The following is a 15192-nucleotide window of genomic DNA, read 5'->3' as shown; positions in this document are numbered from 1 at the left end:
TAGACCCCACTGCCTGGCTTAGCCAGCACCCCACTTCATTTTATACAAACACACCCTTCCCCAGTGGTGCCCGGAGGGGCTAGCAGGGGGCTTGCTGGAGATCTGCACCCCATTTGTGCCCAGAAGGAAAGCGGGGCCTCCGACGTGCTTGTGGGGGCCACGTGCCTAGCTGGCTTCTTTCTGGCCCCTCCTGAGTCAAGGCAGAGCTCTGAGAACGAACCAGGAGAAGTTGCAATGACTCATGGCACCATCGGCTCTTCGGCCTTTGAAACGATAATAACAGGCAGCGCGAGCGCCGTCGCTTGTAAACTGGGGGAAAATACCAGCCGGAATGGTCTCACCTGCAGCCAAGCTCCCTTTGTTTAGCCGGCTGTGGCGTCCTGAGTGGGAGGCAGCCCTCCATTTCAGGTTGTTAGCCTGTGGGCGTGAGCGAAATGCGCCGTCCAGGGCACCCGCTATTCTTAACGCTGCGCTCAGCTGCAATTCGGTGCCATTGCCTTGAGGCTGCCCAGGGCAGTGGGCCTGGTTCTCCCGCACCTGGCACTCTGTGTCGTCACCCAGCCAGGCTCATGCGTGACATCGCTTTTCATGCATTCGCTGTGCATGGAGGTAACCAAGGACACCAGGGCAGAATCAAACCCGAGTTTTCTATCCTAGCTTCCAGTTGACTAATCCTGCTTGCCTATAGCCACCCACTGCACGGCGCCACGCCCTCGGTGCCCAGCTTACCTTCAGGTGCCCGGCGTGCATCTGTGCTCGCTCGCACATCTGAAGGAAGTATTTCACATTGGTCTCATCCACAATGATGTAGACGCCGACTTTCCGCTTGAAGCCTGCTTCCAGGAGGTCCTTGAAGATGTCAACGTCTGTGAACATGTCCATGACCACAGCCACAACCTGTTGAGAGAGGGGAGGGGGCAGAAGAGGGTGAGTTCAAATGATATACACAGGTTAGAGTGCCGTGAGTAGCTTCACTGACTGACCCCTGCTGTTCCGCCTCAAGTCAGGGACTGAAATTATTATTACTTATTACAGCCATGGCCGTGGTGCTAGGCGCTGTACAAACACAGAACAAAAAGACAGTTCTTGCCTTCTCTGATCCCTGGGGCAAGACCAGCTTTGTGAAATGTTTACTAGTCCTCAGTGTAGTTGTACTGGTGCCATCCAAGTGTTTCTAGCCTTCTAAGGAAGTGAGATTTCCCTCTGATTTACCGCGCTGCTTTCCCCATCAAGGCAATTCTTAAATGATTTTATCTGCCTCTGGATTGACACCCGCTATGTAGAATTCTGCGTGGTACCAACCAGAAGCCGGCAACCCTCATGTTCAAATGAGATCCGACATTGGGGATTGGTCCTGCTTTGAGCAGGGGGTTGGACTAGATGATCTCCTGAGGTCCCTTCCAACCCTGAGATTCTATGATTCTGTGATTAATCGCCAACTCTAGTGGACTGGGACGCAGCGCGTGCTCCGCTCACGTTGGAGCTGAAGTTGGAAGCATAGCAAGACGGTCATCAGGGTGATGTGAATTTAACTGGCAAGAACTTGCGATCTGCCTAGGATACAAACAAATGGGGCTTACCAGGTGAGGACCCCACTTTCCCTGGCAGAGCTGCACTCAGAGCAGGTCCCGAGACTAGCACCAGTAGCACGAACTCACATCAGACAAGCAGGGGACACACACACCAGCTCAGGGCCCTGATCCTGCTGGCGCTTATGCACCGGCGGTACCTTTACCCAGGGAAGCAGTCTCCTAGAAGTCAATGGAACTACCCCTGTGTGCATGTCTCTACGAGAGCTGGACCTTACTCAGCTCTGCAAACTCATACCATGCCTTGAAAATGCAGCCCCCTGGGTCACTCGCTGGGTCCCCCCCACCAATACACAGAGGATATGGGCCAGTTACAGCCCCCAGCTATTGAGCCTTGACTCTTTAGCTCAAACTGTAGCAGCTCACGCTTTGAGCTCCGGAAGGTCCTGGTATGTTGGCCAAGATGGCAGCCTTTACACATGTTCTGCAGAGAGTGGAGACACCGAGATATATTATCCCCCTCTCTGAGAAGCAGGGACTAGAACCTGGGTCCTTTAGCTCCCAAAACACAAGTGTCAACCGCTTGAGCTGAATGCACCCCTTGTCCCCCCACAGCTGGTCAGAAGAGCCCCATGGAGGTAGCACCCTTTGAAAATCCCCACGCTACACCTCCACTCTCCTGTCTGTCTTGGACAACAAAAACGTTCACGCCGGCAAAGTCTCTGAGCCTCAGAAGGAAATCTCCATCACCTTGCCCGAACGGTCGATGCGCACGTCCCTGCTAACACTCGGAGATGAGATCAGCCCCCTCCCAACCATCTCGTAGCACCATGCTGTTCGAGCCAGCAGTACCTTTCACGTCTACCCTGTAATATTCCACTTGTACTATATCCATGCTGCGTGGCGTGCAAATCCCTTGGCTCTAGGGTGACCAGACAGCAAATGTGAAAAATCAGGACGGGGTGGTGGGTAATAGGAGCCTATATAAGAAAAAGACCCAAAAATCGGGACTGCCCTATAAAATTGGGACATCTGGCCACCCTACTTGGCTCGGAAGACAGGCTGCAAATGAGGGCACTTCTGAGATTTCCATCTTAGCGTCATTTGAGCCTGCATTCCGGCCCCAAGCAGAGCGCTTTGTACTTCATAGCCGGCAGCGGCTGACGACGTCTAGTGCTTCATGAGCATTCATTAAGCCCCGGGAGGGAGGTGTTGTTAGCCCCATTTTACTGACAAACTGGGGCACAGAGGGTGAAGTCCTGCCTCTGTTGAAGTCAGTGGCAAAACTTGCACTGACTTCAAATGAGCCAGGAATTCAGCCAGACTGTTTACATGACTTGCCCAAAGTCATAAGGATGAGTCAGGAGCAGAACCCAGGAGTCTTGACTCCTGTTCCCTACTCAACAGCCTCCTTTTCCAATAGTGGAATGTAGCACGAGACGCCCAGGTCGCTGATTTCTTTTGGCAAAGCTACGATTCCTTGTGTGAAAGGGACAGGGTCTACACGTCTGTCTGTCATAGGGCTGCCAGGAATGCTCAGTCGAAAAGGGAGCCTGGTAGCTCCGGTCAGCACTGCTAACCGGGCCACAGTGGCCAGCATGTCCATTCAGCTCCTGTGCGCTGCCCCTGCCATCAACCCAGCTCCGCAGTTCCCATTGCCAGGAACTGCGGCCAATGGGAGCCGCAGGGGCGGCGCCTCTGGACGGGGCAGTGCACAAAGCCCCCTGGCCGCCCAGTGCTCCTGCACCTAGGAGCCGGAGGGACATGTTGCCTCTTCTGCGGGCCACCTGAGGTAAGCGCCGCCCAGAGCCTGCACACCGAACCCCCTCCCGTGCCCCAACCCCCTGCCCCAGGCCTGAGCCCCGTCCTGCACCCCAACTCCCTCCCAGAGCCTGCACCTCCTACTGCACCCCAACCCCCTGCCCCAGCCCAGAGCCCCCTCCCACACTCTGAGCCCCCTCCTGCACCCCAAACCCCTCATCCCTGGCCCCACCCCAGAGCCTGGGCCCCTAGCCGGAGCCCTCACCCCCTCCTGCATGCCAACCCCCTGCCCCAGCCCGGTGAAAATGAGCGAGTGAGTGAGGGTGGGAGAGAGTGAGCGACGGAGGGAGGGGGGATGGAGTGATCCAGGGCGGGGCCTTGGGGCAAGGGGCGGGGCCTGGGGGCAGGGCAGGGCGGGGCCAGGGTGTTCGGTTTTCTGCAATCAGAAAGTTGGCAACCCTAGACTGCAAATGCCTTACCTCTTGCTGCTCCCAGAAACACCCAAGATTCCCCTAACCGAAGGATGTCAGAGGACAAAGTATTGCTCCCTAATGCCATCCTCCAAGAGATGAGGCCTCCATGTGTTAATTACTCATGTCAGGCCAGGCCTCAGCTACAGTTTCACGGCTTCCCCTTTTGGTTTAGGTGCGTCTTTCGCTCTGCAGTGGGGAGGAGGGGAAGAGGAAAACGTGACCGTAAAGCCACAGACATTGGCCAGATGATTTAGGGCAGCGTTTCCTCACCGGTGTGCCACGGAATTTTTTGAAAAACGACATATGAGAACAAAAAAATCCTTCCCTTGTATTTTGATGCATGTCAGAGCCGGACTCTAATATCCTTCGTTTTACTGTACAGACTGTGAATCGCAAGGGCGGTGAACAGCTTAAAGCAAGGCAATAAGAGGGTGAGTTGATTTGGAGACAATATGCCTCAAAAGAATGAAAGGTGTTGAGGTGCGCTGAGGCAGAGAAAAGGTTGGGAACCACGGACTTAGGGCTGGAGGTAAGAGCTGCAGTGACGTTCCCTTCCTTTTTAAAAGCTGGCTCAGCTGCAAGCCGGCAGTGTTCCTTGAAAGTCGCGGGCAGTTTGTCATAGTTACAAGGGATCACGCCTGGCTGCTCTGTTTAATCAGGTGCTGTGACGGAGGAGAATTTGTGCAGTTTGGCTCATTGGGACGTATACACCGGGTAGAACCCACCGTTCCTTTGTTGGCTGGAAATACACGTGTTCCTTCAAGCGGGCTGCCTAACTACCGCATATCATGGCTGGTTGTGTTGTGTCCTGCTGCCTGGCCTGTTTTGTTTATATGACCCGCTGTGCTGGTTAGGATGCCATTCCCTATGTGCAAACAAACACACCTGTGAGCACCCTGGAAAAGATCCAGTGCGGGGAGCTGACTCCCTGCGGGTTCAAACAGACACTGGGAGGATGGGAGCGAAAGCCACCTCAGGGTGCGGTTCCACCCCACGGGGACGTGTGCCCTAATCCAGCCAGGGCATGAGCTTCATTTTGGGGGGCCAAGAAGGAGCCGTGGCCGGCTGCTGTGGCAGGGGGCGATGCTGCTGGCCTGTACTGCGTGTGCAGCGTTACTGTGTCAATAGCCACGGGCTGTCATCTTTCTGGCTCCAGTCCTGGCGCTGGAGCTGAGAAGTTTGCTATTGTGCTGGGCCTGGCCCTGTTGTGTTCAGTCCAGTGACGCTGAGGTGCAAGGGCAGAGCGAGCAAACCCAGCGAGACAAACAGTGAGCCGGGCCTGCTGATTTGTTTGTTCGGTGGCGAGGAGCTTTGCTGCTGCAGCTCCATGACTGTGCTTTGCCCTCCGGAGCAGCGACGTTACCTGGATCTTGAAACGCCTCCTTCCACAAGGTCATTTTAAACCCCAAAGCAGCACTCGGTCGGTGTAGCTTCACTTGAGCTGTCCAGAGGAGGGTAGCACACCTGCCGTGGCCCCGGCGTGCTGGCAAAGCCCTGCAGCTGGGCTGGGGAGAATTCCCGCGGTGCAGGCGTTGCACAGGGCGTCCGTGTGCCCGTCCCCTCACGAGCCCTGGTGCAAGAGAGGTGTGTGTTTGAGGGGTGGGTGTTTGTAGCTCCAAGTCCAGCAGGATTGCCGTACCTCGGATCAGCCCCCAGCCTCAGTAATGCTTGGGCATTTGCTTCAGCCCCTGGAGGCTTGGCAGGGCACGACGGGGGCTTACTGTCACATTTGCCCCGCTTCTCCCGGAGCTGCGAGTTGGCGTGGCACAGAATCTTACCCTATGTCTGTCTGGGAATTCGCACCCTCCAGCAGGGACTGATCTGAGGGCTGAGCTCGGTAGAATAGCAGTCAGAGCTGGATGGGGTTAGTCAAGTGACACGCAGGGCGAGGGGAAAGCACAGCCTAAAGCCATTAGGGGTCTGTTCAACAGACCGGCAATGCAGAAATGTCAAGCGGGGATAGGAACCTGGATCAGACCCATGTCCATTAGTCCAGAACCCAGCCTCTGAGAGGGCCAGCCCCGGAGGTGCACAGAACCCTGCAGTAGGCGCTCTGGGGAAAGGTTCCTCTCACCCTTTAAACATACTAGCTGGTGTGTTGTCCCTTGTCTGCTGAATACCCCATCATTTATTTTGAGACTCGGAGATTTTGGAGCCTGAGTTTCCCATGAGGCTTTGCATGCTGCAGGGAGAGATGCCATTCTTTCCCAGAGCCCTCGTAGGCGGCACACATGTCAATCACATGTCAAACAGCTGATGCTCCACCTCCATTCAACTCAGCTGCAGAAGCTGCGCTGAGGTGCCAGCTAAAACCGGGAATCCATTCACTGCCTTGCCCGGCACGCTTGGGAATTCTCCTGCGGTTGCTGTGGGTTGGGACGCAGCACAGAGGTGCTGAGGTGTGAATCGGTCGGCTCCTGATCTGGTTCATCACTTGCAACACTTTACTTCTCTGTCTCCTCAGCTATTCCTAGGAGGCTCTCGGTTTGGTAACTGCTTGTAGGACTGAGAACGGGGTTGCCGGGCGTAACATGGTTCCCCTCACCCCGAATGAAGTGTGAGGCTCCGATGGGAGATCATTTGTTTGAGCTGGACAGTGAGAGTTAGCTGTGATGGGAGGACGTTGTCTGTGCACCAAACCCAGACACACACGTTGAGACTAAGAGAATCCCTGGAATGTTTTCCTCATACAGGTGGAGTAGAATCGGAATTATGCTTGGCACTTATATTGCCCCTTTCATCTGAGGCTGTCAAAGCAGCATAATTAATTTAATTAATTTAACATCACAGCACCTCCGGCAGGCGGGGAAGTTTGATTATCGTCAGTGTATAGATTAGGAAATCAAGGCACGGAGAGCTTAAGTGACTGGATTGCACAGCGTGACCTGATTTTCACGCCCTGGTTATGTTATCTAGACCGCACACCCAGGTGGAGTTTGTTCTGTTTTATGAATGGGATGCTATGCTGGGGTTGCCTGTGATAGCAAGGGACTGGTCCCATCCTCTTGCACCTCCTGCCCCTGCCAAGTCATCTGGATTCATTGTAGGGCTGTTGGGTGCAGGAGCATTTTTGTAACTCAAGGAGACATTGGAGGGAGAGATTTTCAAAGGAGCTCAGCATTGGCCTATATCTGCTCCCACTTCGTCCAGGGGGAGCTTTGCCACTACAGCGGGGTTCCGACCTAAGATACGCAACTTCAGCTACGTGAATACCGTAGCTGAAGTTGCGTATTTTAGGTCGGCTTACCTGGCGGTGAGGACGGGGGAAAGTCGACCGCTGCCGCGCTGCCGCCGACTCTGCTGCCGCCTCTTGCCGAGGTGGATTTCCGGAGTCGACGGCAGAGCGATCAGGGATCGATTTTACCGCGTCCTCACGAGACGCGGTAAGTCGATCCCCGATAGACCGATTGCTACCCGCCGGATCGGCGGGTAGTGAAGACATACCCAGGCCAATCCCGAGCAGGTTTGAAAAAGCCACCCTGGAAATCTGCCTCCCGCCCGTTGTTCCACAGAACCCCGAATCTCCAGGCCCTGGGCTAGTGTGCTCACGACTGCTAGCACTGCCGCAGCTCAGGGGTGGCGGGGGCACTGCGGCTTTGCTTGGGGAGTTGCCCAGGGCTGCCCTACGGTGGTAAAAGGCATGAACGAGAGGACGTTGCAAAGGCAGACCGAGCAAACATGGCGCCAGAAACAGTGACTTGGGCTGCTGATTTGTTTGTTTGCCCTTGGCTGCAGCTCCCTGGCTGTACTTTGCCTCCGGAGCAGGGACAGCACACGGATCTTTAAACACCTGCTTTCACATTCCCGCTGGGGAACTTTGCCTTCAGGAGCAAGGAGAGTTGGAGCAGAGCTCCCAGGAGGAATGGAATCTGGGTGTTTCACTCACTTCCAGGAGACGGTAGGGTGCACGCCCACCCCTCATTGCCCCGTTGGCGACTGGGAGTTGCTGCGAGAAGCGAAATGTAATGCTGGGTCCTTTACTGCAGACATCAAAAAGAACCATTTACAAATGTGTTCTGCCTTCTCATTTACCCGGCCCTTAGCAAGGTTCAAAGCCCTTTACAAGCACCAGTGGATGAATCCGCCCACGTCCCGTGTGCTGGGCAGGGCAGTATGATCACTCCCATTTTACAGATGGGGAAACCGAGGCAGAAGGGTTGACTGCCTGATTTGCAAGGATACGGAGCCCTCCTAGCGCCCGTTGACTTCAGTGGGGTACGTGGACTTATGAATATCAGGCTGTGAACGGCTCGCTGAAGGCTGTACGGTGTCTCAATGTCAGAACCACACTTAGAAAGGAGAGGCCCCGGTTTTCCTTTCACTTATAGTGGCTCCATCCCAGTTAATCGAAATGCATACTGTAAACGATGCCAGAGTTGGGAAAATTCCCAGTCCTGTGTTACTCCAGCACGATGTGGAGCCGGGACGGCCCGTGTCTTAAGCCCACCTCTAAAACCAATTTCCCCTTGTGCCTTTGGACAAGTCTCTTTAGGCACCTAACCTCTGGCAGTGAGATGCCTAAATATCTTTGAGGATATGGGCCTTAGCCTCTCTGTTTCACTTCCTCCATGTGGAACCTGAGACTGTGGAAAACGGAGCTGCTAACAGTTAGCAGCCTCCGAGGGTTAGCTGCAAAGGGCTTTGAAAATGAAAAGAACGAAGTGAGTGCCAAGGAATAATCGCATACAGGATCCGTAAGGTGGGAATCGGCTTTAAAAATAAAATCAACGAGAAACAAACCCTACATGATTCAGGTCCCTTCTAGTGACTGCTGGCCACGGGCAGTGGAGTTGTGATGGGTGCCACCAGGCAGCATGTGTCCTGGGGTCTTGATGTTGCAAGGTCGATGGTATTTCCAGCCCCAAAGGAAGCTCTGTCCTATCTTCTCTTTGCATCGGCTGCTTGTTTCTGAAGGCAGGAATCTGAAAGGAGGCGTTTCTCTCTCTGCTGAGGCAAAGTCGAGACACTGAGCTGCAAACCCCCAAACCCCTCAGCACGTTCTGGCCAGTTTGCCTTGTCCAGGTTTGCTCACTCTGCCCTGCCTCACAAGGCCAGGAGGGACCAGTAGATCATCTGGGCTGACCTCCTCTCTCTCACAGGTCATGAAATGTCACCTAGGTACCCCTGTATTGCACCCAGTAACGTGTGTTTGGCTGACGCACATCATCCAGAAAGGACACCCACTCTTGACTGGACAAGTTCTATTTCTGCCATGGACGTGCTATTGAACTGCGGGCAAGGCATGGCCCCGCCCTGTGCCTCAGTTTCTCCTTCTGCGCTCTTGTCCATTTAGTTTGTAAGCTCTTCAGGCAGGGATTGTCTCTTGCTGCGTGTTTGCACAACATGGCCTAGCACAAGGCGGGGCTCACGCTCAGTTTGGGTCTCTGGACGCTGCTGCAAGACAGATTATACGAGGACCATGATCGCAATTGGGTGTCGGCAGGGGGTGGGTAAGGTGGCCTAATAACAAATCATTCCCATCCCCCATTCCTGTGGGAGTTCAAAAGCACAGGGTCAAACCCTGCTCACAGGTCCACCCGTGGGAACCTGTTTGAAATCAGTATGAAAAGGGCAAAAATTCAGCTGCAGGGTTTAATCTGCAAAGAATGAAGTCCTGTGTGCTAGAGGAAGCAGGAGGCCGGCCCTCTGTGCTGATTACAGCCCTTCCCAAGGCGTGGGAGTGCCCGCACACAGCACAGGCTGCTTCCCTGGCTCTGGGGGGGAAAAACTTCATCCCCCCCCCTTGTAACTCGGATAATCATTTACTCCCCTGCAAAGGGATCAGTCACTGTTGCCTTTCTGACTTTGGAGCATTTGACAGTATAAAAGCACTATACTGGAACCAAAGCAGCAGGGAATCGGATCCTTTGCACACAACGACTTTTCCCTCTCTTCGCTGGTGTGTCGTCAAGACAATTCCCCCCCACTGAAATGCTTTCAGCTAGGTAAAAAACCTCCCTAGCGGAGAAGGAGAGCCCTAGAGCCAAGCCCAGACGGTCTCTACTCCATAGCAGATTCCAACTGGAGCCGGCTTCCCTCAATCCCAAGTAGTTGGCGTGGTATTTAGAACATGCAGATGTGCAGCATTTTTGGAGGGATCAGGTGTTGAGAAACAACGGGGTGTTTATATAGGTTTCCAGCTCACAGTCCGTCTAATGGACGTTGCTGTGTCACGTACAAATCCCGTGCCCATCCAGGAAGCACAAGGGAGGTCGGAATCATTTCAGGGTGCTTTGATCAACATGTGAACTGTGGGATCATTTTTTATAGGGGAAATTGGAGTTCTTATTAACCTACTTTCTGCATCATCAAAGACCAACGTTTGGGCTTGCTGCCTGTTTATTTAATGAGCATATATAAGAGTAAGCACACAATTAGAGCAATAATGTGTTGGGAAAGCTATAAGTGGCATGACTAATATTAATAATCTCTGTCCCCTTTCATCGGTGTCTCACGAAACGTTCTGCAAACAGTAATTAACTGAACCTCACAACTTCCTTGGCAGGTAGATAAGGTTGATTATACTAGAGATGAACCAAACCTGGAATCTCTAGCGCAAACTCTGAGGGCAGATTCAAAAAAACACTTCCTACGGTTTTGTTCCAGGCCAGTATTTTCGATATGTTCTGATTTCAGCTCCGCTGGAGCCAAAGTCTTGTGAAAACAACTGATTGCTTGAGAATTCCCCCATTTGAGACGGGAGCACTCCTGAGCCAGTGAGGTTTTCAGCTGGTTGGGGTCAGAATGCCATGAGAATAGTCCGTGAGATTTCAATGCCATGTCAAAACTCAGGTCTGCTTTATCCTGGCGTGTTCTTGAACCTGAATCCTGCCCTAAAACTAATCTGAATAGTGCCTCTTTGTCTCATGTCTATATTATCCCCGTTGTACAGATAGGGAGCACTGAGGCACAGCGAGGTCATTCACCAAGTCACTGGAAGAGCTGGGAATAGAATCAGGGGTTCTGCGTTCCTTCCTTTGCTTTAATCACTAGGGGATACTCTCACCCAGAGACAGGAACAGTGCTTGGGAGTCCTGCCTCCCCATCTTTCTCTCCTGTTTACCATTCCAACTATGTCACCAAACTACGTTTAGTCCCTAAACTCAGCAAAATGTTTAGCCATGTAGGCCCCGATCCTGCAGACACGTACATGAGGGCTTAACTTTGTGTTTGTAGGATTTAGTCCTGACTCCCTTCCCTTCCTATAACCACTAGGCCAGCAGTTCTCTACCAGGGGTTCACGTACCCCTGGGGGTACGCAGAGGTCTTCCAGGGGATACATCAACTCATCCGGATATTTGCCTAGTTTTACAACAGGCTACACAAAAAGCACTAGCGAAGTCAGTACAAACTACAATTTCACACAGACACTGACTTGTTTATACTGCTCTACGTACTATACACTGAAATGTAAGTACAATATTTCTATTCCAATCGATTTATTTTATAATGATATGGTAAAAATGGGAAAGTCAGCAATTCTTCAGTAATAGTGGGCTGGGACACGTTTGTATTTTTATGTCCGATTTTATAAGCAAGTAGTTTTGAAGTGAGGTGAAACTTTGGGGGTACGCAAGACAGGTCAGACTCCTGAAAGGGGTCCAGTTGTCTGGAAAGGTTGAGAGCCGCTGCACTAGACAACACTGCCCTGCCTGCACTTAGCACCCGGTGGGAACGCATCCCTGTCGTCGGACTGAATCAGCCAGACAGATGCACTTAGCCCTGAACAAGCTCTTTGAAGCTGTAGTCAAAATAGCTGGAGTTTGTCTTGCTTAGGGTGACCAGATGAGAGACGTGAAATATCGGGACGCGGGAGGGGAGGTGCCGGCGGAGCAAAAAAACCCCAACCAAGAGCCATCGGAGCATTGGTGGGGGCTGAGCTCCCACCGGCAGCTCCACGCCCCGCCCCCCAGCACCAGCTCGTCTCCGCCTCCCCTGAGCGGGCTGCCGCGTCCTGCTTCTCCCCCCTTCCTCCAGCACCTGCGCCACCATACAGCTGATTAGCGCAAGCCTGGGAGGGAGTGGGGAGGAGGAGGAATGCGGTATGCTTGGGGAAGAGGCGGGGTCAGGGCGGGGATTTGGGGAGGGATCCAATAGGGCAGTGAGGGGGCAGGGCTGGGGGCGGGGCAAGGGCGGGAGTTTGGGGAGGGATCCAATGGGGGAGGGAGGGAGCGGAATCGGGGCGGGGCCGGGGCGGAATTGGGGCAGGGGGGCGCGAGCTCCCTCCGCCTGTGCGCCGGAGGGCAAAATATCGGGACAATTCGCGTCCCGACCGAACATCAGTCAGGACACGGGACAAACAAGTAAATATTGGGACAGTCCCGATAAAATTGGAACGTCTGGTCATCCTAGTCTTGCTTCCCTCTCCGCCAAAGGAGATTTTGCTAAGTAAGAAAAACCCAGTGGAAGGGGTGTATGTTCTCCTGGCTTCACACGGCGCATGCAAACTAAACTGATGGCTGTGCTGGCGTGTGTGCCCGACCTGCCCCGGTAAGGACGTCAGAGGGACTTTGCTCTTCTGTACACAATTAGCAGGCTCGGCGCTTTGCTTTGGTGTTGGGATTTTTCTTTTTTTTTCCGTTCTGAAGGGGCCAAATGTGCTCAGGCTCCAAATTGCTGCTGGGATCAGGTGCTGAGTCTGCAGGAAGGGTCGCTACCCCGAGCCAGGGAAAGGAAGGCAGCTGTGCTTCCCAGCTGCTTAAGAGCTAGATGCAGGGCAATGCCCCTCCAGAACATGAAGCAACAAGCTGTCGGCAGGAGACAGTCACGTTGGATGTAATAGGAAATTCCAGATGATGTAGGTAAAATGCCTTGTAGCACTTTTCCCATTTCATCATGGGATGACCCAGATGACATAAAGGCAGCACCTGGACAGTAAGAAGAAAACCTCTAAAGCTAGAAAGCAGCAACCGTGGGGATGGCAGAGAGAAGGTCACACCTGGCTAACTTTGCAGAGATAGCAACTAAAAGCCTGCTCCACAGCTGACGGGGCTGCTACACCCGTTTACACCAGGTCAGGATCTGGCTCATACTCTCTTGAGTGGCACAAACAATGGAATGACCAGAGAAATCCGGCTACTCGTAAACTCCTAATAAGCCCCATTCCTTTTAGAGCACCTTCTAGCCTAGGATCTCAAAGCACGTCACGAAGGGTAATGAACAGAGCCTCACAACGCCCCCTGCATGGGAGACTATCCTCATCAGCTGGGGAAACTGAGGCACAATGGGGAAGTGACTTGCCCAAGGTCACACCGGGAATCTGTGGCACTGCTGGGAACAGAACCCAACTTTCCTGAGCCCTCGTGCTCTACTTGAGCAATTGGATCACACTTCCTGTCTCTCCCACTCCCCAGCCCTCTCTGAACAAACGTTGCTCCCCAGCTAAATCAATGTGAAAGGCGCTGAATTGGTATGCTGTTGCAAAAGGATCCCCCTCCCCACCATGCATGTGTCCTAGAAATTTCTGTCCATGCATCTCTCCTCTGTCTGGAGCAAGGCTTCCTGCTGCATCGAGCCTCCAATGCAGCCACTTTATTTCCCCACTCTGGGAGCTCAGCGTGCGGATGGGGCAGCGGTGGACACAGCCAGGGCCCCACAGGCGCTTGGTCCATCCCGACACACACACACACACACAGGGATGGCGACAGGGAGGCGGCTGGACAGCAGTGGCCGGCGATCGTGATGTCAACGAAATGCGGCGGCAGCGTCCCAACCAGACAGGCTGCCTCCAGCAGCCGGATGAAGGGGTCTGGGCCGGGGGAGGGACAGGGGCCCAGCCGCAGTCTGAGTCAGAGGCCCAGGGAAGGAGTTGGAAGCGACGAGAATGCAGAGCCAGCAGGGAGTGTATGAACCAGGGTCAGGGACTATCGGCCAGGCCCAAAGACAGGACGTTCTCACTGATGGTGAGGTGATGCGTTGCCTGCGTCCGTTCGTCCCCTATTCCATCTCCTGCTGCGTCTGCCATGCAGCGATCGAACACCTGGCTGGGCTCAGCCTACGTCACGGAGTCAGGGTGCAGGTGGGCGACCGCAGTCCATGGCCCATCGGGGGGGAATGCTGGCTCAAAGCCCGCCCTGGCTTCGTGCTCGGCGCCTCCTCCGGCGATCGCACCCTGTGTCCGAGGTGTCGACCCGTCCGCCTGGCCCTAGTGCCCTGCAGAACGCTGGACCACGCTCCGCAAGCTGGGATGTGGCTGTGCATGAGGCAGCCCTGGGGATCTGCATTCCCGCACCCCCCAGTGGCAGCTCCTGGGACGTCGGCCGCAGTAGAAGTCAGAGGGACTTGGTCTAGCCCTGCGTCGTGTGAACAGAACGCTGTCCTGGCTCCAAACGCCGCTGGGGGCATGTAGGGCCAGGCCAGAGAGCTTTATACCAGGGGCTCAGGACAAAAACATCTCTCTTGGATCAGCGTCCCGGAGCCCCAGCTTGTGCCTTCAGAGCCGAGCATACAAGGGGGGATGGGAAACATTCTCCCCTCATATTTGGGTTTCCTCAACCAGCCCTTCCTTACCTAGGAGACCCCAGCTCGGCTGCGACGACAGCCAAGGGGGCTGAGAGGGGAATGAAGTCCCCTTCTCCCCCCATCCCAAGCCAGGCTGAGGCCCACTCAAACGCAAAGCCGCTCTGCTACCGAAAGCGCGTCCTGAGTGAGAGGTTTGCAGACTGGGTTTAAAGATGGCTCCCCTCTAAACTGGTTTCAGACGCTGTTTGGCTGGCGGCGTGGACTGATCATGGCACGTCTGAGAGAGCGTGGCCCCAGCCGCACCTGGCAGCCCACGTTCAGAACTGGTCCAAACGTGTTCTCAGATCATGCTCTCTGCCTGCTACGGGGCCTGCTGGAAACCCGCCCTCTCCAAATACACAGCCCTCTGGCGACAAGGGCCTGGAAGAGACACTCGGTGCGGTTTATAATTGGATGAAGATTGGCTGTTATTCCCGTTGGGATCTAAGGCATCAAAGAAGCTCCCTGACTCGCTCTTCTGACTGAAAAGCAAGCAGGGGAGCAGGCAAATGCTCAGGACAAGGTTACGTCAGGACACAGGGATGTGACCTCTGCGGCTGCTGATCCCCAATGTCCGTGTGGCACACGTGGGGCAGCCTGCAGAGAAGGCTCTGTGTGTACGTCTCAGATTACTCCTGGGGGAATTCTGCGCCACTGCGCAGCCACAGAATTTATGTCCCCTGCAGATTTCTTTGCTTCCCCGCAGAAAAATGACTTTCTGATGGGGAAGCAAAGAGAAACCACAAGAGTGGTCATGCAACACTCCCCAGCAGTATGTTTCAGGTGCCCAGGGCAGCCGGCAGAGAGGTAAATCATTGTGGGGTGAGGGTGGGACTGGGGAAGACCCAGCTGGTGACTCCTACCCTGTGCCAGGCTCAGCTGCTAGTCTAGGCTGGGCTGGGGAGGACAGGACTTCCTCTTCCCCTGCA

The 15192-nt window shown here is 54.3% G+C and overlaps 2 protein-coding genes across 2 annotated transcripts in view; one reads left to right on the top strand and one right to left on the bottom strand.

Moving 5' to 3' along the window:
• The window catches only part of SLC5A10 (solute carrier family 5 member 10), an 87996-nt gene that overhangs the window by 43892 nt on the left and 28912 nt on the right, over positions 1 to 15192 (top strand). The gene's annotated exons all lie outside the window — the stretch shown is intronic.
• Positions 1 to 15192, bottom strand: part of FAM83G (family with sequence similarity 83 member G) — a 30579-nt gene that overhangs the window by 12612 nt on the left and 2775 nt on the right. The window contains exon 2 of the mRNA XM_024215044.1: positions 730 to 897. Within this exon, the coding sequence (XP_024070812.1) occupies positions 730 to 897 (168 nt within the window). The remainder of the gene's footprint in view (positions 1 to 729; positions 898 to 15192) is intronic.

Source organism: Terrapene carolina, unplaced genomic scaffold, assembly GCF_002925995.2.
Source record: "Terrapene carolina triunguis isolate 2854851 unplaced genomic scaffold, T_m_triunguis-2.0 Scaffold93, whole genome shotgun sequence".
NCBI classification, from domain to species: Eukaryota; Metazoa; Chordata; order Testudines; family Emydidae; genus Terrapene; species Terrapene triunguis.
This window is presented reverse-complemented; position numbering and strand designations above follow the sequence as displayed.